This window comes from Botryllus schlosseri, chromosome 6 (assembly GCF_051294905.1).
Source record: "Botryllus schlosseri isolate E-star chromosome 6, Bs_hap1, whole genome shotgun sequence".
NCBI lineage: Eukaryota > Metazoa > Chordata > Ascidiacea > Stolidobranchia > Styelidae > Botryllus > Botryllus schlosseri.
Window position 1 is genome coordinate 23,925,883 of NC_137241.1, and position 27,714 is coordinate 23,953,596.

General features: G+C 41.2%; 1 protein-coding gene and 1 long non-coding RNA gene across 5 annotated transcripts; both read right to left on the reverse strand.

The window, feature by feature from the left end:
- Positions 1 to 1,128: 1,128 nt before the first annotated feature.
- On the reverse strand, positions 1,129 to 26,978 carry LOC145441661 (rho GTPase-activating protein 18-like). 4 transcript variants are annotated; one of them, XM_080319578.1, is made up of 17 exons: positions 25,341 to 26,978; positions 25,187 to 25,281; positions 23,123 to 23,278; positions 21,976 to 22,352; positions 17,706 to 17,964; positions 15,777 to 16,730; positions 13,485 to 13,567; positions 13,333 to 13,427; positions 12,037 to 12,158; positions 11,784 to 11,971; positions 9,951 to 10,122; positions 8,464 to 8,663; positions 7,220 to 7,342; positions 6,476 to 6,538; positions 5,624 to 5,719; positions 5,407 to 5,561; positions 1,129 to 3,196 (listed from the first exon to the last, which is right to left on the reverse strand). In XM_080319578.1, exons 1-17 carry the CDS (start codon positions 25,679 to 25,681, stop codon positions 3,046 to 3,048), a joined length of 3,630 nt encoding a protein of 1,209 aa, XP_080175704.1. In that variant the 5' UTR covers positions 25,682 to 26,978; the 3' UTR covers positions 1,129 to 3,045. The 4 variants fall into 4 exon arrangements, with proteins under 4 accessions (XP_080175704.1, XP_080175703.1, XP_080175707.1 ...); XM_080319577.1 differs by having other exon boundaries at positions 21,976 to 22,355; positions 25,341 to 26,194; XM_080319581.1 differs by lacking the exon at positions 15,777 to 16,730 and having other exon boundaries at positions 21,976 to 22,355; positions 25,341 to 26,177.
- On the reverse strand, positions 18,307 to 21,969 carry LOC145441662 (uncharacterized). Its single transcript, XR_013915878.1, has 2 exons — positions 21,291 to 21,969; positions 18,307 to 19,601 (listed from the first exon to the last, which is right to left on the reverse strand). It is a non-coding gene; the product is annotated as an uncharacterized LOC145441662 (long non-coding RNA).
- Positions 26,979 to 27,714: the final 736 nt, after the last annotated feature.

The following is a 27,714-nucleotide window of genomic DNA, read 5'->3' on the forward strand; positions in this document are numbered from 1 at the left end:
TACGAGATGCGATCACTTTTTGAATTTTAGGATGCACTTAACAATTGTGGAAATATATATGAGGGTTATGATTTAACGCTGAGTCCTGCTTTGACGTAATCAGATTGACCAACACGCAACAGCAACTCCAAAATAAAATATTATAATACGAAGTAACGAATAACGATACTCACCACTCACGTTATCTGCATCGTTCAAAGCGGGATATTTTTAGATTCGTTACAAAGCCCAATTCGATCAACATCCTCAAGGAATTCTTTCTCAATTACATCGACACTCTCGAGGTGTCTGTGAGCCACCAACCAAGATCCTAACTAATTGTCGAGTCGACATTCTTCTGTCGGTATAAATCACCCAATAATGTACAGTACAGGCCTACACTACGCACGAGAACATGGATTTTCGATTTGCTTTCAAATGAACTTTAGTACACTAGCGAGTAGTGTGGGCTCATGTGATAAGAAATCGATTTAACTCGGATTTGAAGGATAGCTCCCTTACCACAGACCACACGTGCATTTCGAAGAGGTAGGCTAAGCAACTGGTGTGCGATAGGATTCTTAAACGGGGGTCTACGGACCGTTAGGGGTTCGTGAAAGGGCAATGCACTTTCAAGCTACCCAAAAACATATTATCATTCGACCGTGATGAATACCCTGACTAGTCATTGGATATATTATTCTAGGCTTGTAGTAGCCTAAATAAAGCTTAGGGTGATATGACCTTCCGGCGATCAGCTTCTGAAATTTTGAGGGTACGCGCAACCGCCCACAAAACTTGATTGGGTCCGCCGTCAAAAAAGTTTAAGAACCCCTGGATATATATCACATCATAGAACACTATGATCACACACCACGAACATCTATTGCTCAGGTCGCAGCTGACAACATGACCTCGCGATCCAACCGTAATCTTCATTCTACACTTCTCCTTCACTACTGTACTGTACAAGTTCACGTACAAGTGTGCACGTGCAGTCAAACAACCACCATATACTCAAACATTTTGTTCTGCACTTACGAACGCCCACTAAAACTGCGCGCAATGTAGGACCACAAACCAAGGAATTCGCGACTATGCCCCTAGACACTACGCGCTAATAAGCCCCTAGCTTCGCGACAGAATAACTAACGGTCCGAGCAATTTGTATTTGTATATCACAATCGGTTGAAGATATAAACAGGGAAGACGGTAAGACACCACACACCATAAGACGGTGGCACAAGGACGCCAGTATACACCACGCTCGGCAGAACGCAGGAGAGCGGGTCTATTGCATAAATCCAGCCGGTCACACCTCTTCAGAACCTTATCGCGGATAAGACCGAGGCAATCATACCGGAAGCGTTGAAAGCCCATACGTATCGATTCCAAAACGTAACGGAAACGGTTGACTCTTCTGAAAACGGGTTAAAACCAAAACGCGAGAAACTGCATCAGAAATTCGGCGACAAAGAGTATTATCTCGCCGCCGAGTACACTCAAGCACGATATTGCACTTTACATGCAAATTGAAACATGGTCAGAAATCGAGCTTATTGCAACCGCCGATACCCGCGGCACGCCAGATGCCGGCGCGCCATACAGATATTGCCTCACACGACCGCGAGGGAACTAAACACGAAATAGAAATTACCAAACGTCAAGATGAAAGGTAGTAAGAATCAAAATACCGTAGGATGCGACAAGATCCGTGTTCGGTGCAATAAATAACAAAGCACGCATCGCGCATAAGCGATGTCAACAGTACGTAATCAGCATGGCAGTACCACCAAAGTAAATACGCCTTTATACAGAGCGAAAAAGCGGGCTGCGATTCGGGTCCCAAGCACAGACAGAGTGCGGTTCCCGCGGATTTTCGCGACACAGGTCGCGTGGGTTGCGGCCCTCCGTCTTGACATCGTGACAGATGCATTTGCTGTTTCCCTGTCACACGCATCAATCACTTCATCTAGCTACTTCTCGGTTGGATATCAGGGGCGTGTGCATTGTATTGCATGAACACAAATGCGGTTTTCTACTACAAAATTACAAAATCCAGTATTTTAGAGCGATAGAGATGACCATTTGTGTCTTTTGTTTCGTATTCATGATATATTAATTGTGTTGTGGGTAAGTTCTCAAACTTGTAACTTTTGATTCACAACGGGGAGCTGCCAGAATATATTGAAGGTCAACATTATTAGCTATCAACTTAATTTTGAAGGCAGATGTACATTCTTGGTGACGAATAGCAATGCTATTTCACGTTGGCGGTGCAGGAGGGCCGCAACAGTACCGAACAGAGTACGGGGAGAGGGAAATCTCACAGTATCCAGTACTGGCCTAGTGCAATGCTCGTGACGTAGAAATCAAGAAGCAACTGAAAACGTGGCAAGAAAGACCAATGATAATATCCGCACGGACAAAGAAATGGAATCCGAAAATTCGCGCCTGCTCGCTACAACGAAAACTTCAACGCTATTATAATTCCATTATTTTTCTCTAGCTAAACGGGAACATTCAATACTGCAATACTTCATATAGAATACCTGATTTTGAAGATCGAACAACGTAGACACAAACGTCAAGCTGCACTCGTTAAAAGGGGTATCGTATAATACTATGATATCGAAAATCTTAATAACTATGGTAGTTTTGCACGATTTTCAAGGCCCGCGCGATCGGTATTGCACCTGGATTAGATTTCAGACTGTTTTGCAACAAACGAATAATGGTCTCGGACTTGACCGACAGGTCACAGCCGTACGAATAAACGGTCTGCCGTTGGCTTGGAATGGAACATGGATAGCCGCGCAAGCAAAACAAAGTTAAATGACGACACAGTTTCGATAGCAGACAGAGAGTACGGTAACAGCTCCGGACTCTGGCGAGCAATGGAATGAATGCGAGACAATGTTGAAAAAATACGGCCCGACGAATTGTCGGGACAAAGGAATGCACAAATGCCGAAGAGCACACAAAATGAATCGAAGGAAGACGGCGATCCGCGATCTGCTTACGGGATGAAAAGCAGGGGTTTGCCCAGCGAGTAAAAACCGCGACTCAAGCGTTAGTTCGCTTCTTGATGACCCAAGTCGCCTCTGGGTTGATTTTGGTCAGGGCGTACATGTTCGTTCCTGGATCCAGGCTGCGTTCGAAAATGTTGCCGCCTCGTTCGCAGAGCGCGTGCGTCTCGTTTGTGATGACGACGATGCTGAAAAAAAGTCAGCGATAAAAAATACGTGCAAACCCAAGGTGGTCAGTGATTTCGATTAGCCTGACCGCGAAATTTGGAATGTTGGTGACTAAAATATCAGTTCCAACGCATTGGCGTAGCCAGGGGCCAGCCGCATTCTTCGTAGATATTCGTATATGACCATGAAGTAGAATATTTCGCATATTCGCCGAAATCTTTGTTATTTATACGTCCAAGAGCCGAATAATCCTGTCATTGCCAAATTAGCCCAACGATATGTAGAGGCGACCCGCAATATATGCAAGTAACAATATTATTGGCAGAGTTCATTCGTTAACATTGAAAAAATTTTGCGCCGCGCGCGGCTAAAACGTGGATCCGCACCGAATCTTCAAATGACTCGCGCAATGGTTCGTAAATCTCATGTGGCTCTTAGGCCGAAAAGGTTGGCCACCCCCTGTTCTATATTAATTGATTCAAGTCTGGTGCGTTAGGACCGATACTTGAAATAACTGCGCAGAAGCCCAATTTTTCCTGTGAGTGAGAAAAATTAGTATATCGTGAATGGGAGGCCTTTGAGATCATCCAAGAGTTTCACAGAAGCGAGGTGAACCTGTATTGAGCTCGGTAATGAACAGTGAACTCTATGACATCAACTCGGACTCGAGCCTCAACACTATCACCCGGACTCGACCTGTTGCTTCCCGACTTGGACTTGACTCAGTGCTGAAGTGGAAAACTATAAAATTAAAATTGAGTTGTGACTCGGAACCTTGGTCGCAACCCTGCCGAAGGCGATTGGATTGCCACCAGAATGGAGAGTTGGTCAATGGTCATTGGTCAGTAACAACTTCACAGTGTACTCCACAGTGTTCTGTTTAAAAAGGGCAAACCTAGGCCTAGCATACTTACTTTTTTACTTAATTGGAGTACATATTTACCCGGACTATGTAAACGAAGTGATTTTCTGAGCGAGATACAATCCTCCAGCTAGACTGCTTGTATTGTGTATGTCATCTGTCATTTTTGCCTTAGGCGTTGCTATTATTATACTGTATACTTCTAAGTTTGTTGCTGTCTTTGTTACGATGCGAATCTCACGGTTACGTCATATTCGGCCATGTTGGTTTCGCTTTTGAATCTGTTCGAATCCCTTCATTACGGCCATATCGCTAGACAACATTATATAGATTAAAAACCAAATGGCACCAAACATCTAACCATGCAATTCGAACGTAGTTGCGACTAATTGTAAAATATAACAAGCGGTTGGATTCAGCCATTTGGTACCAGTTCTATGCTGTCCGATTCTGTCCTGTATGGCTTGACCACTGATGCTGCGAGGCGTAATATTTTTACACCCTGTTGCCGGTCAGCAAGGACTTTATCACCAGTTCACGAAAAATTCGTATGCTTTTACATAGCGATAAAAATTAAGGTAATCTCTTTAATCAAGACACACGTGGTACTGCCTTGCTGGGTGTGTGAATACTTTAGTAACAATATATTGTGAGATGTAATCAATGTCCAATGCAGATCAGTGAAAACAAATCATTTTGAAACTGGGCCGCAGATCAGGGTTGTAACCAAGTCACATGGCTCCGAGTCACAAGTCAATATCACTTTTATAGTTTTGACTCGAGTAAAGTCCGAGTCATTTTTAATTCACCACCGAGACAGGTCCGAGTCAAAGTCAGCGAGCAGAGGGTAGAGTCCGAGTCATGGTATTTTGACTCGAGACCGAGTCCAAGTTATTGCGTTGACTGCTCAGTTTCGAGTTCAAGTCTTGTTAAAACCCCTTTTTCTACCTGTTTGGTGATATCGAATGGTTTCCACTTAAAATATACTAATCTTCCTCACTTTTAAGTTTCTGGTTGCATTTTCAAGTACCAGTACCGTACCAATAGGCGAAATACCAAGAGTGTGGTTACTTTACTATTCTTAGAAATTACAATGAAATGTCGATCTTGGCCGCCTGAGATTCGAGTCATATGACTTGGTGGGAGTCATGCGCAAGTCGAGTCATTTTCGTATTTTGAGAAAATGACTCTAGTCAAGTCGAGTCATCAGAAAATCGCGACTCGAGTCATTACAACCCTGCCGCAGATATTGGTCCGGAGAAGGAATTGACCAGATGACCATCTGGTAGTGTCAACCTTTTTCCCCATACATCCATTAAACGATCTACCCGAGCGTTACGTTACCACGAGTACGTATCTGAAACTCACTCGCTAGCAGGCGACATCTGCTTCGCTCTTTCGCACTGCTTCTGAAACTTCGCGATCACGTCACCGGCGCTGCATTTTGCGTCCAGCTGCACCGCCATCGACGTCATGCTGTGATTCTCGACCAACACCCGAATGACGCCTTTCGGAACCTCGTACTGAACAAAAGAGGCACTTGCCAGAAATAGTCCAGGAGGACGGGCTACGCGACGGCACTCACGTCAAACTGTTCGTTTCCTTGGGCTAACGGCGACCTGGACGCCTTCAGCTCTTTTGGATCTTTGGCTTTGCTGATTCCCGGGAATTTGATTCTCAGCTGTGAAATAGGAGGCATGTTGACGGCGTGTCGGAATTGTCAGTGATGCAGTCACGGGTTCGTATTTTCGATAAAAGTACCGAGTGATGATAAACGAAGAAGAACGTGATTGATAGTGATAGACAAAATTTCGGCAAATAACGAATGACCAATAAAGCACACGCACGTCTTCTATTTCAACTATTTCCTGATTTCTAATGTCTTGCTATCCACACACAGTTACTGTATCAGAAAATACTGTGCCTAAAATCGAGCGTCAGTACCAAAACAGCTGGTTTCAATGAAAGTAATAACGGGACATAAATCCCAATGTCGAGGCGAGAGTAATTAAGATACAGAAAAATATGCTTGGAATTCAAAATCAAACACTTTGGTTCTCACTAACAAACTACGAGAATACCAGAGGTAAGCAATCTGTGTAGTTCAGGGTCAGATGCATGAAGCATGCGGCTGATGTGGGAAAATCTTTCTGGCGAATAGCCTAAATACTTTGGAATGTCACTTATTATCGGTATTTCGGTAGATTCAAATAAAGCATTCATGCACATACTGGTAAGTAAGCAAATAGCACCATTGCTTGTCACCGGTTACGTTTTATGGAAACAAATCGCATACCAATCCCGATTGTTCGATTAATGTAAATTTGATAGGCATGGAAGTTTGGGACTCGTGACACAATCTCATGAAAAGTTGGCACATCGACAAAACGAAACAACAAAATCAGGTGACCAGCGAAACAACACAGAAGCACGCTACCTTATCTCTGGTTTGACTTTGATGTTTTTTGCTGCTCTGCTCGGCCTGATTCATCTTTCGCACCTGAAATCAAATGTCGAATAGTCACCGTTTACATCGGTGATTCCCAAGCTTTTTAGGCTTGTGGCACACTACAGAAAACATAAAACGCTTGCAGCACACTTACAAGAAAGTTACCCATAAAATATATTCACGTGGCAACACGATGGCTACACTCGTTTATCTGAACCTATACTCGACTGAGTCGAGGTTTAATTGTGGACAAACATACCCGCATTGCCGTTTTCGAAGCGGTGTCTCTCGGTTACGGCCTTTTATTTCATACAAACCGAAAATAAAAACATATTCACATACCGATCATTAACTACCAGCCAATTTGTTTACAGAAAATCTTGAGTAGTATCGTTGAAGTGTAAATTGAAGTCCAGACAAAGAGCTTGGGAGTTGCGACACGATTTCTTCGCGACATAGCAGCCCAATTACGATGTTGACATTATGCACCGCTTATCGGCAAGGCCATGATTGGTTTCATGGACATATGGGCCTATATGATTATTTATCAGCTTTTGAAGAAGTTAGACTGCTTTCAAGTCGGATATACTTGTCTACAGAGCTTATCTACGTTTTCCAAAATCCCAGAAAGACTCGCAGCACACCTGAGAATCTGTGGCAGCGCATTAGTGCGCCGCGGCACATGATTTGGGAATCATCATTACATTCTTCAACCGGATGGGAAAAGCGTACCTGCGTCAGCATGAACGTGGGGACGGTCCATAAGAGCTTGTGGTACTTGATGAGCATTCTAACGATGTTGGAGGTCCCGGCTGCGTGTTTGACGTCCTGGTTAGCGGCGACGCCTTCAGCTCGCTGTAAAGTGACGGGCGGACATGAAAATCAAATCAGTAACACAATCAAGTTTGGGTAGGGATGAAATTTTAAATGGATGCAAGTGATGTGCATGAAGCACTTCAGCTTGCACATTCGACTAATCTTCGAAAATATTAAACGTATCTTTGAACCGCATCATTGCTGAAATGTCTGACAGGGTCTTATGCCTGAAGCGATGCGACATGGTAGTGGGGTGTTCACTCCAAGCGTTGGAATGATAGAAAGTTTTTTTGCGAAGTCTTATAAAAATATTACAACTAGAAAATTTTCAGCCTTTCAAAATTAGATTAGAATTAGAGCAACACAGCTTTTTCCAAAGTAGATTAGAATTAGAATATTTTCTTGGCTAGATCTGAAGCAATCATCCTGTTTTCTTGATGTAGCCGAGGGCATGAAAGTGAACAAGCCCGTGTTAACTATCTTTTTTTCTCTGGTGATGTTCTGTTTGCGATTGAAACTAGAACGTTGTTTGCAGACTGCAAGCTACTATGCTAGCATGGTTAGTATTTGTCGCGATAACTACCAGACATGACTGTACGGGGTAAGGAATGCGATGGCGGTTTGGCACTGGATTTCTCTGCGCAAGAGGGATATTCTTGTTAACTATCAGGAAAATGACATGGACGGTGAAACATTTTCAGGAGATCAATAATTTAGATTAGAATTATAGAAACATGTAACACATTAGATTAGAATTAGATTATTAGATTAGAATTAGATTTTGCTCTAATTTAGTGAAATTAGACAAATAGAATTATATAGTAGTCCAAGTTTGTCGGAAGTAACAATACCAAAGTAAATGCTCTTCCCATTGAGCTTTCTCGTCGCCCAACAATTGTGCATTTACAGCAGCACAAAAACTGCAGGCGACAGCGATATTTCAGTTACAACTTGACTGTCATGTATCACTGTATCAGGTCAAGTTTTTCGGCCGATCCGTCACATCAATATCTTCCCTCGAGGGATCATAAATGGAGAAAGACGCAGTGTTGGTAGCGTTTTCCTGCGCACGGCCGGTTATTCATTCTACTTCACCCCACAAACAAATCAAAGCGAAGGAAAACAACGAATGGAGACTTTTTCTCTGCATTTCGACGTACCTTGGACTGCTTTCTGGCCATGAACAGATTGGGGGCCATGATCATCGCGACATTGTTTAAACTCATCTTGTTCTTTTCTTCTTTCGCGACAACTCGACTCAGGAATTTGAGCAAAAGTTTGAGGGAGTCGCGGTGAACATTGTTTAGAAGTATTATCAACAAGTTCAGTGCCTGCAACTGCTGCTTCCGGTCCGGAATCACTGTAAGTAAAATTCAGCGATTACCTACAGAGAGATCTCTGCCTCACCTATGCAAAAATGACAATTGAGCCAAAACACTCTAAAATACCCCAATCCCAACACCAAACTTAGTCCTTACCCTAATCCATCCCTAACCCTTAAACTCAAACCTACATATTCAAGTGTTGCATGCTCATTATGTCCATGGACAGTTTTGACAAGGTGACTGTGAAGGCCTTGTCAAGTGCATGAATTTGGCAGACTGATTTTGACATAGCCCTGTTTTTAAGTCATTTTCAACACCTAGTGCAGAAGCCGGAAGGTGTCATGAGTAACTTGCCACGGTCAACCAGCAATCACCAAGACAACTCAACATTGAGATAATTTCATCACCAGTTTGCACATGCTGCATTGTGTGGTGTAGCATTAAGCAAATTACGGGTTCTTAAATTGGAAATGCATATTCTTTGGAGATCTTGCCCAACACTAACTGTAGTTTGTTTTGTTGTTGAGAGACCTACGTTATTATCGACCTTTTAGAGATCCGTACCACACAGAAAACATGCCTTGCCTGGCATCACAAAAAGGTTGCGTGAAATATTCATACAGCATCAGAACTATACAGCTGTGTTTTATATTCCGGTAACGGAAATATACATGTCGATACTGAGTGGCTTTCGATGTCGTCGGCGGGATACAAGCACCATGGCGACATCGAGAGATCAAATAATACAAGGAAATGTCGGTGATCAAATCGCGCGCCGCAGGTGATTGAACCTGCGTAATGCGCGTCAAGATTTTGCAACATATTGCAAAATAGAAATCGATCAATATACCTATTAAAGTGTATCGCACGACTACCCAAGATTTCAACGACAAATAATATCTCAACATTGTAAAAATTGCTGACTAGTTCTATCCGGCATGTACCAATAAAAACTGATAAAGATACATCGATAAACTAGTGCATAAGCAACAACAAATTAATCTGTTGATAATAACACGTCAACATGCACACGTTTGTGTCAAACGTTGTAAAGCTTCCTATCGACGCGCACTCTAAAACACCATACGGTATGACCACCCCCTTCTATAACCGATTGATTAAGGCACAGGAAATTAATCATAACGCAAAGAGCGACATTGTTGAAGGGCGCTTTTTCTTCGAACAAACGCGACCCCGGTAATAACAATACTACCGTCGTAAGCGGTAAGCATTGATTTCGCATCGGAATGCAGTTGCCACGTGGCAAGGTCACACTATTTATGTGATGTCATCAACAAATGGACAGATACAAAGTTACTTACAGTCACAAGATTGGAAGGCATCGATGTATTCGATAGTTAGCAGCGGATTCGGCAGCTCGCGAAGAAACTGCTTTAGTAAAGCCGCCACGTCGTTTGTTCTTGCTTTATCCCATCCTGCATTTGGATCGAGCAGACTGGATGATGACGCTTCGCTGTATTTACTTTCGAGCTCCTACACGGAAATGTAACACAGTGACATCGTCGCCGGTAAATACCGACATCGCCATAACACGGGATTTATAAAAGTATGAAAATCTTGCCGATCAGAGCGATATCCCCGATGTGGTATTATTTTTCATCCAATTCAAACACGTATTCTCACCGTTCATTCCACATATGACTTGAAAGTAACGCAGGGTCATCCAATTTCCCCAGGATTAAGCACAGGAAACGGAGTAAGGAGCTACGTTTCAGCGCATAAAGCGCTATACAGCGGGAAAGTAGGCTACACAAATTTTCGAAAATTAGCGCCTTCTCACCGCGATATCAATGATTTACCAGGGAAGGTTCGTCGCTGTCGAAGTACTCTTTGAATGCACGGATACATCATACAGTACTGGGTTGCAAACCAGTTGCCGAGTGGTCACAAAACAATGCACCGGCATGCATCATATTAAACTAAAACCGCAAAGAATATTAAACTAAAACCGCAAAGACACTGCGTGAAACGCCTTCGCGACATTACGTGCGTATCGTGGCGCGCGGTTCGGAACTTAGCGTCGTGCGTCTCATCAGGAAATCAAAACAGGTTACTATGCTTCATGGCCGTGCTCGCAAATGACAGAGAAATATACAATAGCGTAAAATCAGCGCTTGCAACACGCAGGAAGCGGCGGACGTACAAATGCTGACGCAATTCGATTCAAGACTAACAACGTTGCACGGTCGGTACACAACCATATACCAGCTTTCGACCCAAAACTTTAGGAGCCGAATTTCAAGTAGACATAAAGGTAATAGACCATTATTGGGTTAGAATTACCGCGGGGTTATTTCATGGAAAGTCAAAGAACGAGCGTATGATGTACGCCTACTAAATGACAATGTTATCTAAAAGTATGCACATTCACTAAAAAATGCAAATGTGTACTGGAGTGCACATAGGCGGATATCGCTATTATTAGTTTCGGACTACTAAGGGCTGCGAACAATATCAACCAATTAACCTCAGCGCACAGAGACCGTACTATAGTGAAGCACAATGAAACTACTCATTTCTTAATAGTATGCTGTGTACGGCTCTTTGACAATACAGTCATGTCTGACAGCACGGCAACAGGAAGATGGGCGTTGATCTCAATGCCGCCACTGACAAATTCATGAATGAACAAATCGCAGTGCATCGGAGTTGAGAGATTCGACATGACGGCAATTGAGAAAGCCTTTCACTAGGTTTCGGCCATATTAGGCCATCCTATAACACATCAGTCGCAAGACTCAAGATCAGCAACCTCAAATACACGGCAACATCCGTGCGAACCAATACAGATGGTGATGGTATCACCATCTGCCGTCTAATGTCATCAACAAACAGTCAACGATTGAGGGAAGTCAATACAACATGGGGAGGTGTATTGCGGGAAAAAATCTAAGGTGTTCAAACAAATCATGAGCGACAATCATTGGTTTGACACCAATGAGGCCGAGAGCAAACAGGACAAGATATATAAAATTTCTATAGAAAAACGCGCCACAAGTCAAAATATTCCGATTTAACAGTAAAATTTCGAAGGCTTCTTCAAGTAAAAAACGAACTACCATAACAGATTATCTGAAACACAAAGGTTATTTGCAAACAGATACTTTTTATGTCACCGTATTCATTTTTGTTACCTGATTCAAATTCTTTATTCGAACCAATGATCCGGGGACCCGTAAAATTCCCTCATCCGAAAGACCGCTCTTCTCCAAGTAAGAGATCGCTTCTTGCAGGATTAACGGCACCCGCAAATCTTCAACGGCCAGTCTCTTCTGGTCCATTTCCAGCAGTGTTGTCAGTGGCACGCCGAACAGACCGGATTCTGTTAAAATAACTTGTTTTTAATATGGGTGGATGCACGATCGTAGTATTATTGCGATTGCGTACCTTTGGTTTTGGACTTGCTGAACTTCCGTCTCTTCAACTCGATACCGTGTAAATCGAATAACGCCGTTAATTCGATAAGAGCTAAACTTTGCACTTTCTGGATGTCCAACGTTGACAAATCACTGAACAAACATATTTCAAAAGTTGTAAGAAGCCGTCCCTTATTTGTGTTCTATTAAAGAGCTTGGTATCGTCTTACTTCAAGGGTATGGTCAAGTTACATGGACAACGTTTTAGTTTCAAAGAGACCTTTAGTGATGGAAAGTTATACAATATAATAGGCTACAGTCAATACAGCTTTTGGGCTAGTTCATAGTTACAGTTGGAGATAATAGGCCTATGTTATAATTATAACATAAAATTACAAAACAAAGATTGTCATAGACACAAAAATGCATTGCCATCAGATGTTTTTTTCTTATACATTTGATATTCTGGTCAATTAATATTTGTCTGTCTGTCAAAACTGAAATAGGAGACCAAGTCATTCTCAACTGAGGTGACAGAAACAGGACAGTCCTGCTTGACGCAAACACGTTTTTGATTATTGACTTGAAACCTTAAAGCAAATATACAACAAAACACATCTGCTAATAGCAGTGATGGGCTTGGCATACAAAACTACGGGGTATGGTACTTGGTCTACATCCACATGAAAAATCTGAAAAGAATGCTAACACAAACATGTTACAAAACCACTAACAATTTGTGGGTAATGCAGAGTCTGCAGCTACTGCTTTAAAATTATGCATATCATTGCCGATGTGATTTAAGGAATGGATCTTATTGCAATTCAAGCTTGCTAATAAGCAAAATCACAGCACGATAGATTCTGGCTGCGACGCAACTGACAGGTGTTTTAATTACAGGATTTTTACGCATTGAAATGAATGGTCTATTAGCAAAGAATTTTGCACGATTATCAGTAGGACTAGGTGCTACAGTACTGTGAATTTGCTTTTATAAAACCGATTAGCGAGCGATCAATATAAACATGATTTGTTAATCCATCTGTAAGCGACTGGTTGCTGATATCCTGATCCGTACTAAATGGGCAGATGTACAGTTCATATTAATGAAATTAAAGTATGTAATAGCAACTATTGCCAATTTGGGTCAGTCCAAACGGTGACTTTCACAATGAAGTATCATTCTAACAATTCAAAGTTTTTATTTTTGCTACTAGTAGAAAGGTAGAAAAGTCAGCAGATCAAGTTGAATATATGTGCAGCTGAAAAGGATTGAAAGCACAAGTTAAAGTCTTGAAATTTGTATCTACAGAGCATCAAGCCATACCTTATCCTTGTTATTCCAAGTCGATCTTTGACAAGCGAAAAATTCGGTAGGCTTTCCTGGTCTGCCGTTTCACTGTAGCTCATAGGCAATTTGGGCTGTGATAAATCAACATGTAAGGAGACGACAAATACGCCCAAAAAATTGAAATATACTTTGTTGGCATTTTCTTCCGAAAAGGAATCGCGCCAGGTGTCATCTGTCGACCGAGGCTGAACGCTTAACGTTTCGATTCCGCCTTTAAAAAATACACATTTGTGAAGATCACGGGGTAAGGCGAATCACTGAGAATAGATTAAACACATGACTGTCGCAATCATTCGAAAATTAAAATATTTCAAACGTCGGTTGCACATCTTCATTAGAAATACCATTCGATTTCTTTCCACGACATGCACCGTGCTTTGACGGAACAGACGGACATGAATTATTCATGGGATTTTAATATAAACAATCAAACACCATACAATCTGGGACTCCAGCTGTTTGTCAAGAGGAAGAACGTGCTTAAATGGAAATGAAAACCAAATATCACCAAAATACTGCGTGAAACTAACCAAGTTAGACGTTTAGTGAGCCCAGTGAGCCCTCCATTACTGCTATTCACAAGTTCAGAACTTGCAACTACTGAATCTTCATAGGTGTGTCAAACAATGTTAAAATAATGAGTTTTACTCGCACGAAAAATAGGATAGACCTACAAGTATTTATAAATAAGAAGGCATCGCTTGAAAATGACCACTCATGGATCATTATTCAAAACCACAAGGTCAAGCAAGTATGCAATCATACATGAGTTGTCGATTTTGCAATTGATCTTCACTTAATGATGTTGTTTTACATCCTACGCTGCCAGGATCAAGCTGCTAAGTGACAGAATTGTCACCGCATAGTCGACATCAACCACACACATTATGATGAACGTATGACCGTGGCTATGTTTCTGTGAAAGCGTACATATGCAATGTTAGCAGTCTACTCGGATTTTGTTGGATAATGTTCGGTAATTGTTAATATGCAATATAAGGATCATGGCAAGTTCTATTAGACTTTTCCACTGTCGCTGTGGAAATCAAGCGCCAACCGTCTTGTGGTATGCAATATTTCATGTAATAGAACTACAGCAATGAGATGCCATATCACCAGCACCATCCTAAGCTAGTTGCAGTTTATGCTACATGAAGTCCCAAGTTCTTCAAACGTATCACAATAATTACAAAGCATATTGGATGGTAGACTAATGAATGACGGGTCACAGATACAAGTTTATGTTGGCATATCATTTGGGGATGTGTTATTACAGATAGACAATTATAATTTAGGTGATAAATCACAAAGAATGCTTCACAGTTGCACATCTACTTGACTGATGAGTAGCTTTCTATAGAATTAGCCTCGACAGAGAAGAGAAGTGACTGTGCCTGTGAAATGATGTCATTGCATTTCAGGAAACGGTGATAGTTAACCAGTGGCACGCAGTGTTACATCATTGCATGTACGGTATAATACTAAATTCAGAAATAGCCTGATGGGTCCGCATCAAGACCTATAGTAACAAGGTTACCAAAAATATGCATCCAATATAGTAATATAATAATGCAACCAATGCTTAGTGCTATAAACAAAATGAAAACACAAACCGTCAAACTACTGGTGTTTTAAATGGCACAGAATTAAGCACTTCTATGTATAGATATATATAAAACCAGTACAGGCTATCTAGTTACTTCTTGCATCAAATTACAGTGAGGCAACTATGTCGGCTAGCACCATTACCAAATGCTCATCTATACTAATATATTGACCGCCTCTTTGTGATATGTTGCTATAAATCAATGTACCAACACAGGCGCCACACAATCACTGTTAGACAGGAAGCAGAGAGGCTTCACAGACATGGCTAGGTCAGAAAAATTTCGAAATGAGAGTGAGCCTGATGTTAGAGTACTGCTAAAACAGTCAAATGAGTCATTCAGAGTCACTAAATATACTGGAAACTCTGCACAGAATTGACTAAGTGTAAAGTAGCTTTAAGTAAAACTAGAATTGGACTAAGATCTCAGCCCACAAGACAGCATAATAATCAATGATTAGGCCTATCTTGGTAGAATTAAGAGAGGTGTGCAGCACGCACTACAGAATGGGTGCTACTACTCCAAACAAACTCATTTCCAATGTTTTCCAAAATGCACTACACAGTACAGAATCACACCATCCGCAGTCGCATGCCATGTTAAATGAAGACAACAAATAGGACACGAATAGATAATCCCGTCAACAAGAAGATGCCAAAGAATGACTCCTAACAAACCATGCACTAAATATGTACCAACAGGGAACGGAGCCAATCAAAACCACTGTATTACTGATGACATGCCGGTTAAGTATTTGGTAAAACCGACTTTCCAACTAAAGAACGGAACACAAATCCACGTCAAATTACAGACTTGTCGAGTTACGGTTAGCCGATGATGTTTCGGTGTCCGGTTTGTCGTGGAAAGTGCCGACGGGCTCGCCATAAAGGCTCGACGACCGTTTCAACCGTCTGAATTTGGGAGAGGAGTTGCGTCGCAGCTTGTGCGAGCTCATACGCTTCGGCGAGGTGGGCGTCAGGGACGTGAGAGACAGAGTCGAAACTTTCGGGAAGGAAATTTTCTGCAGCGACCTGAGAGATTTCTTCCCGGGCGATTGCGTACCGGCTTGCCGCCGCAATTTAAACGAGTTACGCTTAGGTCTCGGGACGGTGTGATACTCGGAGTCCGAGTGGTCTTGGTTATTGCGGCGTAAGGCAGACTCGAAACTAAAATCCAAGTCCTTTGCGGAATCGGTGAAGGGTGATAGATCGCTCGCGACTGAAGTCGGTGAATCGAGGGTCATGTCAATGTCGCTGGCCACGCTCGATGGACCGGTGGAAGGACCAATCGAAAGAATCGGATTCAAAGTGTTTGAATAAACGGTGGTGGTTAAATCAGATGGACTTTTCGATGAAGATCGTATCACTCTAGTTTTCCGTATCGCTACCATCGAAGTAGTGAGGGTTATTGGCGAAAATTCAAAAGGGTGCGCGTCTCCACTTTTGTGGTTCAAGCTACTTGAGAATTCTTTAGACAAGGCTTTATTTTTACTGTGTAAAAACGATTTGTTCGCTTGTACGTTACCGATGGGCGGCGGTGGTCTGTTATATAACAAATTAGTGGTGGACGCGTAAAACAACGGTGCGTTAACGTCTTTTCCGGCGTCGGAACCATCGCCAGTGACAACCGTATCCGACGGGCTCACGGTATCGAGCATGTCCGCGTCCTCGCAAGGCACGGAAAGAGACCTCCCTCGCATACAGAAAATTTCAGAACTAATTCGGCGTTTGTTAGAATTAGTTAAAACGGAAGAGTGATGGGCGGAAGCTGAAATGCAATGGCGGAATTGTGAAAACCAACGGTTAGATCTGATGAAACCATACAGATCTTGTAAGCATACGTTCAGCAATGAGCAGACAACATTTAGGCGCAGAGATGTAGCTGGCATGCTTGGTGTTACCGCAGTTTCTTGGCTCGTATTAGAGTTGAAAAGCAGACGCCGGGGTTGGGGTGGGTGATGAAAAAACATGCACAATGATCAGCCCGATTGATAATTAAATATCAAGCGCGGTCAACACAAGTCATGAAAACGAAACTAATCTAGCCACATGAGCTCGGGATAGGTTACATTGCCAGCGTGGCATGCCCGTATAACAACAGCTTTCATCTACCCTCCCCTACAAGCGGAGATGGAGTATATTATGTCGTTGACCAGTTACGATATCTAAAATAAAATATAATCCTTTGAATACCGTCCGAAGACAGAACAACATTATATGGCACATTGACTTAATTCAAAATAATTTTTCTTTGTTCATGACAGTTCGCTCTATTGCCATCCACTAGCTACATACGTAAGTACAAGCCAGAGAGGTCCTTTTAGCGACAAAGAAATTGAATGCAAATGTGATATATAGCAAGCGAAACAACGGCTATGCCCAATGGGCATGACATGCTGGCATTGTAAATCCACCTCGGCAAAGCGTGTGAGCTGAAAGAAACTGAGGTAAGCCCAAACAGACACCAACTACGGCGGACAACCAAAGCTACCGCATTTTCCAAGAGAATCACAACAGGCATGATCATATCCTCCGGATGCACGCACCAATCACAAACACTGCACAGCTCTAATCTAAGGGCTGAATATCCCTTCATTCACAACATCAGAAGACACACGACAATACGTACGCTAATGTTGCAATGCAATAATACACAGGTCACGAAAAATCCATTTACAACTCCACAGTTCGGAATTTGTGCCTAACATCGATCGCTAGAGAGATACAAACGCGTGTATATTACCGGAGGACTCTGTGGCAACGATTGAATGCAATGGTTCTTTTCTCTGATATCCCTTTCTGTCGATCTTCAAATCTGCTTGCGTGTCGAGAGATGAGGTCGAAAATGCCGAGGTTAAGGAATACGCCTGATGGGACTCGGTGTCCACGAAGCTGGTGCTGACCGGTCTGTGGGTGACCTCTGAGTAGCGGCGGTACTGGTGGCCCAGATCATTGTTTGAGAGATTGTATGGTAAACTTGTAGATTTTGATTTGTCCGATCCCTGAAAAATGCAGAACATGGACTTAGTGAACCAGTCAACATCCAAATTTAGTAAGCTTATGTTGATGACGGATAATTTTGTATCATTAATGGCTGATGTACAACCAATTTAAATGTTGGAGTGGAAACAATGTGAGTCATTACAACTATCCCCAAGATATCCTACACTGAACTGAAGGTTACCACTAACATTGCCTTTCTAGTAACACTAATTAAGGACGTTCAACCCGTGTCCTTTGGTCATTAATGCATATTCCCAAACAAAATGCATTTCATCTCCATTTATGTCGATATTTTAAGATTTTCAGCAATACCAGATCAAACATCTATTGATTTATTGTACGTACATGCCTATATATAAACATGATTGACTGAATATATTGAAATCGCCATTAGAGTAATCCTCAATATTGATCCAGCAACCTAACGTAAATAGCAAATGATGCTTTGCATTGCCATGCAGTGCAGAGGCTGCGGCAGTGCTGCATTATGCAATGGATACACAATGTTGCTTTAAATGACCGAATCACTTGATAATGGATATTTTTAAAAGGTATGAGGTTTAATAGCATTCAATATCTGCATGGATCGAACTGCCTATCTTCTGGTTAAGAAGAAATAATTACGAAGATTCCATCTGTAAAGCTTCACGATTGTTTAGCAAGGTATCAATGAGGTCAAATCACATTTAAAGACAGCAGATCTTACTTGCAATTCTCAGAGCATGCAAGCTACCATGGAACGTTGCGTAGGTGCCTACCATTATCAGCTATCAATGAAAATATTTACCTAGTTATGTCTATTAGAACCTCGCATGGACAAACACTCCATGCAAATCGCAAGTAAGTTTATGACTTGAATATGTTTGCATTGATTTATCGAACACCTGAACTTAATATTAAATTTTGAAAAAACAAGGTAAAATAGAACTAGATGCGTTACACAGAGTGAGGATAAATAGTTTTTAGAACAAAATAATTTTAATAAGACAAATTGTTGTAATCTGATCATTTAGTTGAAAATGGCTGGCGAGCTTGATTGTATTTAAAATCCATTTCACAAAACAAGATAATCAAAATAGCCGAAGTCTGACATCATTGACCAAGATACTTGGGTATATCTAGAGTTTAAATGGTGTTTTATAGTTGAAATCCAGCTTAGTTTATCGACAATTGGTCAATCAGTCAACACCTGTCAAACTCACAAGACCTATTGCTGGCTAGGCAACTATGCATGGCTTTCTCATACCAATACTATCAAGCACATCGAGTATCAAGTATATCTGAGTTTTATAATTGAATTTGACATGGATGTCAATCAGATTCATCCATAGCAGTCGTCTGAAAAGTAGCCAATTTCGGGAAGCAAAAAGCGAAAACAGCGATCCATTTATTTTGTGTTTGGTGCGGCACCACAATATCACGGCATATAGCTACAGTTGCTCCATGTATCATATTACAAATATTTGGTTCAGGTATAGCACGGGTTTCAAACCTGTCATACCTCAGGTTTTGCAGTACGGTACGGTACATTTAGTGTTAATTTTCACATAAATGCTGGCAAATACTTTCCGGTAATTTAATTCTCATAGTCTGGAGCATTAACTCATTCAATTTATCATAAACTCAGACATAGGCGCTGAACTCTGATTTTCCCTAGGTATGCGGGATTGATGACGTCACAAAGGAATGACGTCATAGGACGTCAGAATTGGCAAATTAGCCGACTCGCAAGCGTTCAATATCACCTAGCACTTGTATATGGTGACAAAATTACGATATGATTAGGCAGGCCGCGTAAGCAGCTGACCGCTTGCTGAATTGATTGAATCCATTTCAAATTTACCAAGGTGGCATCAGTTTATTATGGTTAAGAACATGCACCAATGCCGATAATACATCGATCGGATCAGCATCCTTGTGTAATATACTCGACCCATCACGCTACCATAAGATTACCAACGCGTGCGACTGTGTAGTCAATTAGCGAGCTCGCAATCTCTGCAACATATTCGCCAACACACGCGCCGACAATCGGGAGATTTCAATCACTCCGCCTCGAGAACAAATGAATACGCATCTTCGGCGACGGCTAATAAGATTGCAGGAATTATTTTCCCAAATAGAAAGTCTGTTCTGGACTCTATTCATTAGTGACTTTGATTTCATAGGAGTTAGAAGTTTCAATATCAAGAGCCTGCAAGACATTTTCTGTCATTTTCTGTCAAAATCAATTGCGCTGCTGTCTGTTCACGGTCAGTATGTATTTCAATCAATTCCGTCCATGTTCATTGTTCAATGTCTGAGCCAGTCTGACATCACAATCACAGAAGAAGCGATAGTTCCGGCCGGCGCATAAGATATCATGTTCCTTCACAGCAGGAGATGACAATCGCACCATTTCGCGCATATCGAAATTAACATCTTTAGTATCAAGTTCTCGGTCTTGTTGCCTCGCGTTGCGTCTTCTGACCACTCGCGTTTGATCAAATATTCAGGCGCATAGCCGAGTTGTTATGGAGTGTGTTCTGTAATGGAATCCGCATCGATTTCAGGTGGCTCAAACCTTTCTCAACTTTTATAACTCACGCCTTGACTCGCATCTTCTGATGGTTATTGGTTATGTTCTAGTATTAGCGGAAATCAAGTACGCATGTACGCACAAGTCACACATTTTTGCGGACATTCGATGTCAGTAAGTTTCGTGATATCAATCTTCAATCACAACCGATAGATAGGAGCCAAAGCATGCTAGGCCGGAGACGCGATAGTTAGGCCGGCAATGATATATTTCGAACAACGCCGACGCAATTGTGTAGGCCAACGATGTTATCGTGCGCAGGCCAGTGATGGTATAGTGCCCACCGAGCCTATTGCCGATGCGATTCATCAAGCCAGCGCAACTAGACCTGACGGAGACGGGATAAATCAGGCCTGCGACGATTGCGCGCGGTAATCAATGACCTAATTTCGCAATCATCTCAGCGTCGAGATCGCGTTGCGTTACATTGTGCACAAACGATTCTCGCAAATTGGAAACGCGCTTCCAGCTAATTGGCCGTGGCCCCGCGCAACACTGATAAAATACGGAAAACTGAATTGTAACTGAAGGACGGAGTTTCGTTAAGTGCCTGAACGTATTGCTGTCGGTTTACTTACGTGTTCAGCAGCACTACGAAACGCTTATTTCTAAATCGATCAATTCACCACCCAGTCAGTAACAGACCAAACCGAATTCTGGGTATGCCGCATACCCAAAAAAATTCCTAGGTATGCGCGGCATACCTAGCATACCTAAGTTCAGCGCCTATGAACTCAGATACACCACCATCAACTGCCTTGATTTGTGCTGCTGTCCTTGATGTCATACACCTTAGCCTATATCTGCATAGGACAACATATTGTGCATAGGCTATATAGACTCTAAAAGTAAACTGGTTTAATTATAGCAATTACGGACTATCTATTTTCTCACACTTAAGAAGTGTCATGAACGCGAAACCTATGCAGTATGCATGCATTAGGCAACAGCATTTTTTAGTTTAGGTAAGCAGCCTATAGACTACTACATGAAGGGGTGTACAAACTGTACATGTACACTGTACAGTACACATAGCAGGAATACAGGCCACTGATCTATATATTCACATATCTCAAATATCTATATAGGCTACTATGTAGCCATGTGGAGTATAGTAAATAATGAATAAAAAAACATACTAATACACCGTACACCGTACTACTTGTGGTATATCTAACATCTGATATGCGGGTCAGAGTTAGATATTGCATAAACACATAAGTATTTCGGTTTTCAAAAACTGCTGAAGTAGAAGTATGAAATAACCGATTGAGAGAAAGTATTATAAAACCTACTAGGTCCTACAGAAAAGTAAATATATGTCAAGTTTCGTAAGGGAGCCTGACACGAAATAGTTTGGTAAAGACTGATCTATAATGTTCTGATAACAATGTAGAAGAAAGCATATAGTATACGAAGATAATCTTCTCACCAATGTTGTTGATGCAGCAGGCGCATTAGAAACTTCCACCTGCGGCATTCCCGACGGTGGTTTGGCTGCAGCAATAGCATCAGGACTTTGAGCGTTCTCATCGGTGACCGTGAGATCGCTTTGAAACACTCCTTGAATTGGGCGTCTTTTTGACTTTTGCGCTCTATTATTAAACGACGTAATCCTTCTCAACACCGCTTTTCGCTGAGGCTCAGTCAATGTGTTCAAAATCGTCATGGACGTGAAACTGTCTGTAGATATTCGGGAACCGGGCTTGCCAGACTTGAGGCCGCCGGAATTCGGGTCGGGAGAGAGGGACGCCTGCGACACGAGCCCCACAAATCCAGCTTGTCTGATCCAATCGGTGACGTCGTCATCTTCTGATGAAATTATGTAACATAACTGAACTATAAAAATGCTAATAAATGCCTACAAATGGAGTTACAGATTGGATGTTTTATATCGATTCATGTTTACGGCATGGTGCTTGGGGAAATATGATAGCACTTTCAAAAAAGTTCAATGGTAATCAAGGGATAATTACCTGCTCAACATTGGATAGTGCATGAAACTAAGATAATGCCACATGGCGGAACGCCACAGAATTGTTGACATGCCATATTCAAATGATAAATGAGCGTGTGGCCTCATAAAAAGGTGGTATCGATAACAATGCCAGTTAGATTGTGTCACATATAATTTGTGTAGATTGATAAGTACGAAAACGAAACATTTTTCATATGGAAACACTTTTAAAATGATCCCATAACAACCTTAATCGTATTATTGTCTAAGAGAGTACCAAGGATGAATGGTTATTAATTGCTGCGTAATTATCATCTCGGGAGACTTTGTTCGAAATGCTTACTAGAGCTCATTCTTGCAACTGATAATATATGAGTTGGCTACCACTATCTGAAAATTAGTTCTCAATCGACTTCATGAGAAGCCGAGTCTGTTACAGAATCTCCATTCTCCATATATCTTTTGGCATCAATTTATAGATCAATGGTATGTATTTAGCCCGAGTTGTGCATTTAGCCTTGTGATTGCACATCGTACAATTTGCAAATACACACCGCAACAATTAAAATATCAAGAATTGGTCAAATAGACTGCAAAAATAGCTTGATTTATATAGGCCCACCTCCCGAATCTGTTCTTGTCATATTTCGCCTTTCCTCAATGTCTTCATCTCGTACAATGATACTTTGTCGGATCTCTTGATATTCTCTCCAATAGTCATCGTAGCGATCTGCCGTTTGGCCTTGAGAATCATCGTGTGACGAAGGGTTTTCCTTGGCTGAAAATATTATTAGAAAACAAATGTGTTTCCAAATTATTTTGATTCTAGGCCTACCATAGTTATATTACTTGCATATAGGTGCAAGTGCAAAGGGACTGAAAAGGACAAGATAGACCTACTATGATATCCGCATGGATAACATAACAATCCCATAGATGAAAAAAAAATACATATAGATTTATTCTTCCTAGGAATGAGAAATATCTCTTCCATCCCAAGGAAAGCGAGGTCGACATGAATATGTACATCGTAAGAGTATCTTAGACAGTGATTCTCAAACTGTGTGATGTAACAGATTCACAGGTGTGCCGCGAATCTTATTTGGAATTTCAAAAAGAACTGTATCTATATATATATATATATTGGTATTTGAATTAAGGCATGCAGACAAGTTGGCGGGTTGACGTTCTGTAACTTTCCACTTTAGAATTTTAGTCTCCGAGACCCACATGAAAATATTATAATTGGACAAAAAGTTGATTTCGTTCGAAGCCATGGTTTTGAAGGAGTCTCTGATTTGTTTCCCGCTCCTAATCAATCGAATTATCTGCAAGCACGGGTGTAGCCAGAAAACAAATTGTCCACGCCAAATATGAGCGAACATGAGTACTTCAAGGGAACGGAAAAGTCAATTTTAAGCACTGCCGTAACAACAATTTATTAGCCCCCTCAAAGAAAGATAATCCTGAGCCACCATGGGATGATCAGTGCAACATCTGGGGGCTTCACAAGAAATCTAGTAACAATAAATCACACCAAGAATAATTTCAAGTTGAGTTAATCTGACCGTAAATAGGCCTAGTCAACTTCATGTTAATTTAAGAATATCTACAGACCATTATAGAAGGTCCATGGTAAATCATGAGCGCATTGTCTGGACGCCTACTTGCACTGCAGCGTTACTTTCCTTCGGACGCAATCAAACAAGCAATTTTTCACAGAGGAAAAATAACAATTCATTTATTTACGAAAGGAACAATTTATTAAGACGCTGTTTCCACAAAGAAAGGATTATGTCGGGCTGTCAACTTCTAAATCCTATTTTATGATCTGTACCAAAGCAATCATGAGGAAGTATATTGCCATTTGCGTCTTCATTCATGGCTTTTTGCACATGAAATTTCTGTTTTGACCGAAATCAAAAACTGTAAACAAGAGAGTCTGCTGGTATTAGCTAAGAATTGAGGATATAATTTTAAACAATGCAATACTCGCTTCAGTCACACATGTTCGCATAAACAATGATATCCATCGCATTACCACTTAAAATATATTCTAGAGAGTCAGTAACATCTTTTCTTCTTCTGTTAGTGTGCCGTGAACTATTTAGAACATTTCTAGTGTGCCGCAAATGGAAAAAGTTTGAGAACCACTGATCTTAGACACGGGCTTATAATTCAATTTAAAAAAATTGATACAAATTCATACAATAGTTTTAAAAATCACACTATCCTCAGCCATCTATAGAATATAGCTGTAGGATCAAACTTCGAACCAACTATATTGCGGAAACCTCCATATTCTATCCTACTCAAATAGGTTGTAGGAGTAATTTCTAATGTGTTTTCATCAAATAAAATTTATTTACAATAACACAAAATTCAATCAAACCCGTTTGTGTAGTCAGGTTGTATCGTTACAATAATAGTGTGGATTAGAATAATTAGGTGTAGTCGTTCACTATATAGGCTAAAGACACAGAAATGAATGGCAGCTAAATGATGAATGCTGAAACAACATAACACGACAAAATAGAAGAAAAAATTTCCCCTATTCAAATTGTCAACCATGGCTATTATACCGTATCGCTGTGTTGTGGTTGCATAACTATATTTATAAATTCTCCGACATGGGCAGCAAACACTCAAGTGTCAAAAATTCAGTCACAATATATAGTTCACATACCAATAGAGTATGACATAACGGGTCTTGAATGATGCTCTGTATTTCCAGAACTCTCAGCGCTTCCTATACTGTCCACAGAATCGCACGACTTTTGCCTGTTGCAAGCTCGAATAAGTAATCGGAAAAAAATACTAACAACATTATTATTCATTACCTGGAATATATGCCACTGTCCAAACTATCTTCTGATTTGCTAGCTAGTTTTGACAATGGAACAAGGACAGGACCACTCATCGGCGGACTACTAGGGGCTCCGCTGTCGGTCGGAGACAGTGGTTGATCACTGATTGACAAATTGTCGTCTGTGGATGATAATACTGGATCATCCACAGGCTTCTTTTCAGGCTTATCTTTTCGGATGCTGCTTTTTCTTTTTACTTTCGAAGCAAGTTTTGAAAATCCAGTCGATTTCTTCGAGCTCTGGGTTTCCTTTTTTCTGTTTAAATCCTTTTCAATACCGGATGAGGCATTTTTGTTATCCATCATATTCAACATCCATTTGTTTCCGAGGAGATATGTAGCATAATGTTAAACTCATGTGCTATCACATTTCATTCACGTTTTACAGTACAAACTATACGAGTCACAATACGGTTGCAATTATTGAAAATAAACAAAGGAGAAGCACATTATTCATGCACTTTATATCTCTACTTTAAGCATACTATACCTGTTGTCAATTATTTTTTTCTCAATATTGTAAAACCGATTCTTAACAAATTAATAGCTATAGGGTCTGTGCATTCCAACAAAGTTAAATCTAACAGATAATGCCACAACTGCAACGAAAACGACCTCTCTCTCCACGGGTCACACGAGCACTGCTGGTCAATATTCACGACCATCAACCAACACTATTCAAACTAATCAACGAGTGCTCAGTCAATCAGTTGAACACGCTATGCTCAGTGTGCGAGGTAGCAGTCAATACACAAAATCTACACAAAGATTTTTCTTTGCACTGCCTCCTCAGCTATGTAGTATCATAGGCCTATTATACAAAACAGATATCGAAAATGTCCTCAAAGTGCTATATGGATGTTTTCATTATGTGGGATAATAGAATTGATCTCTAAAAGGCCAAGTAACCAAAAATACTCAGTTTTCCGGTAAACATCAATTTTTGCGGATAATAATATTTATACAAAATTAGAGAAAGCAAAATGAGTGCGAAGGACTAGGAGATCCAAGCCAAATCATCATTGATAAGTGCTTATGCTATACAATTCATAGTATATGCTCCAAGTTTTTATACGAAAGAGCTAAGTGTAGAGTATGCTGTTTGGTAATCAGTTCTGCTGATCAGTAATCAGTTTAATTCACACTATCAATATATTGTCCTAATTCATTTTGGAACAATACCCTGGACAAACTGGCCTAGTGGTAGCAATAATGACAATGCGTGTATAGTTAGTCTAGTTTTAATGATATTTCCAATGTTCCTATTCGGTCTAACATATGTACAATAACAATATAGAATGAGGACATAATCCGCGCTATGATGATTGGGCACAGCCGATTTATGGAGTTCACATTTTCCGCATTCATACTTGCACAGAACCGTAGTACTGCACCATGCACTAAAGTGGCGGCGTAGCCTACTTTTTCACTTTTGTGTTGTAGGCTTACGACAATGTGTAACTACGATTTCGTTTGCATAATACAATATCGGTTTTCTTATTTAGACCGACGCTACCAGTCTCGAAACACGCCCTGTTGTCTATACGACATATTCATATCACGCGAAGTCGTGCTAACACACTCCTGCCGCACATCCTGCAAAAGCTATTCAATACCATCAAATCTCAGCGCGACGCAGTACTGCCTACTTCCTGCGATGCTAACCGCATAATGCGAAACCACCAGAGCAAAGCACAACAAATGACATCCGACCCCAGCGTAGTAAGTTCACAGCTGACGTCCACCGGCAGACCCTTGTATGCTACTTGTTGTCATGGCCAAAATAATTCGTCACTGATCTGATCAACCTGGTGTTTAGGCTATATAGCTCAGTGGTGTAATCCCGACTTTGGAATTCGCTTCCGTTTCTACTTGCTAGTACGTTTTATCATTTATCCCATTTTCATTGCGCAAAGACAACTATTATTTTCGTCCGCTCATAAGACACACAATGTGCAATACCTGGCAATACTGAACAGATAGGAGGATGTCGAAACGGCCAAGAACTGCCTATCAGTCTAACATCCGCCTCGGCCTAATTTCCGATGTGTTCGATCTTGATATTTCGACTGTATTTACTTGAGACGCTTCTTCTTTGCTCTTTTATTCCCTTTTCATTTGTCCTTCACCGAGTGTGTTTCTAGGTATTTCGAAAATACTCCGCAAGAACAGCGACGCGGGGGATCAGAAGAGATACCCACCGACGCTACGAAACGCGCTGCTGGCAAGAATCGAACCTGGTTGTCCAGCGAAGAGCTGGACCCCAATCAACTAGCTTCCTCATGATGAGCAATGTGAGTCGGTAACAGCTCCGCATCTGCACGCTAGGATAAAGTCTCGAAGATAAA

Excerpts from the sequence above, each read along its gene's own strand:
- LOC145441661 (XM_080319577.1), bottom strand. The coding sequence starts at position 25,681 with ATGTTGAATATGATGGATAACAAAAATGCCTCATCCGGTATTGAAAAG. Across the intron at positions 12,159-13,332 it reads CTTGGAATAACAAGGATAAG|TGATTTGTCAACGTTGGACA; the intron begins GTATGGCTTGAT and ends ATGTTTGTTCAG. Across the intron at positions 10,123-11,783 it reads GAATAAAGAATTTGAATCAG|GAGCTCGAAAGTAAATACAG; the intron begins GTAACAAAAATG and ends ATTTCCGTGTAG.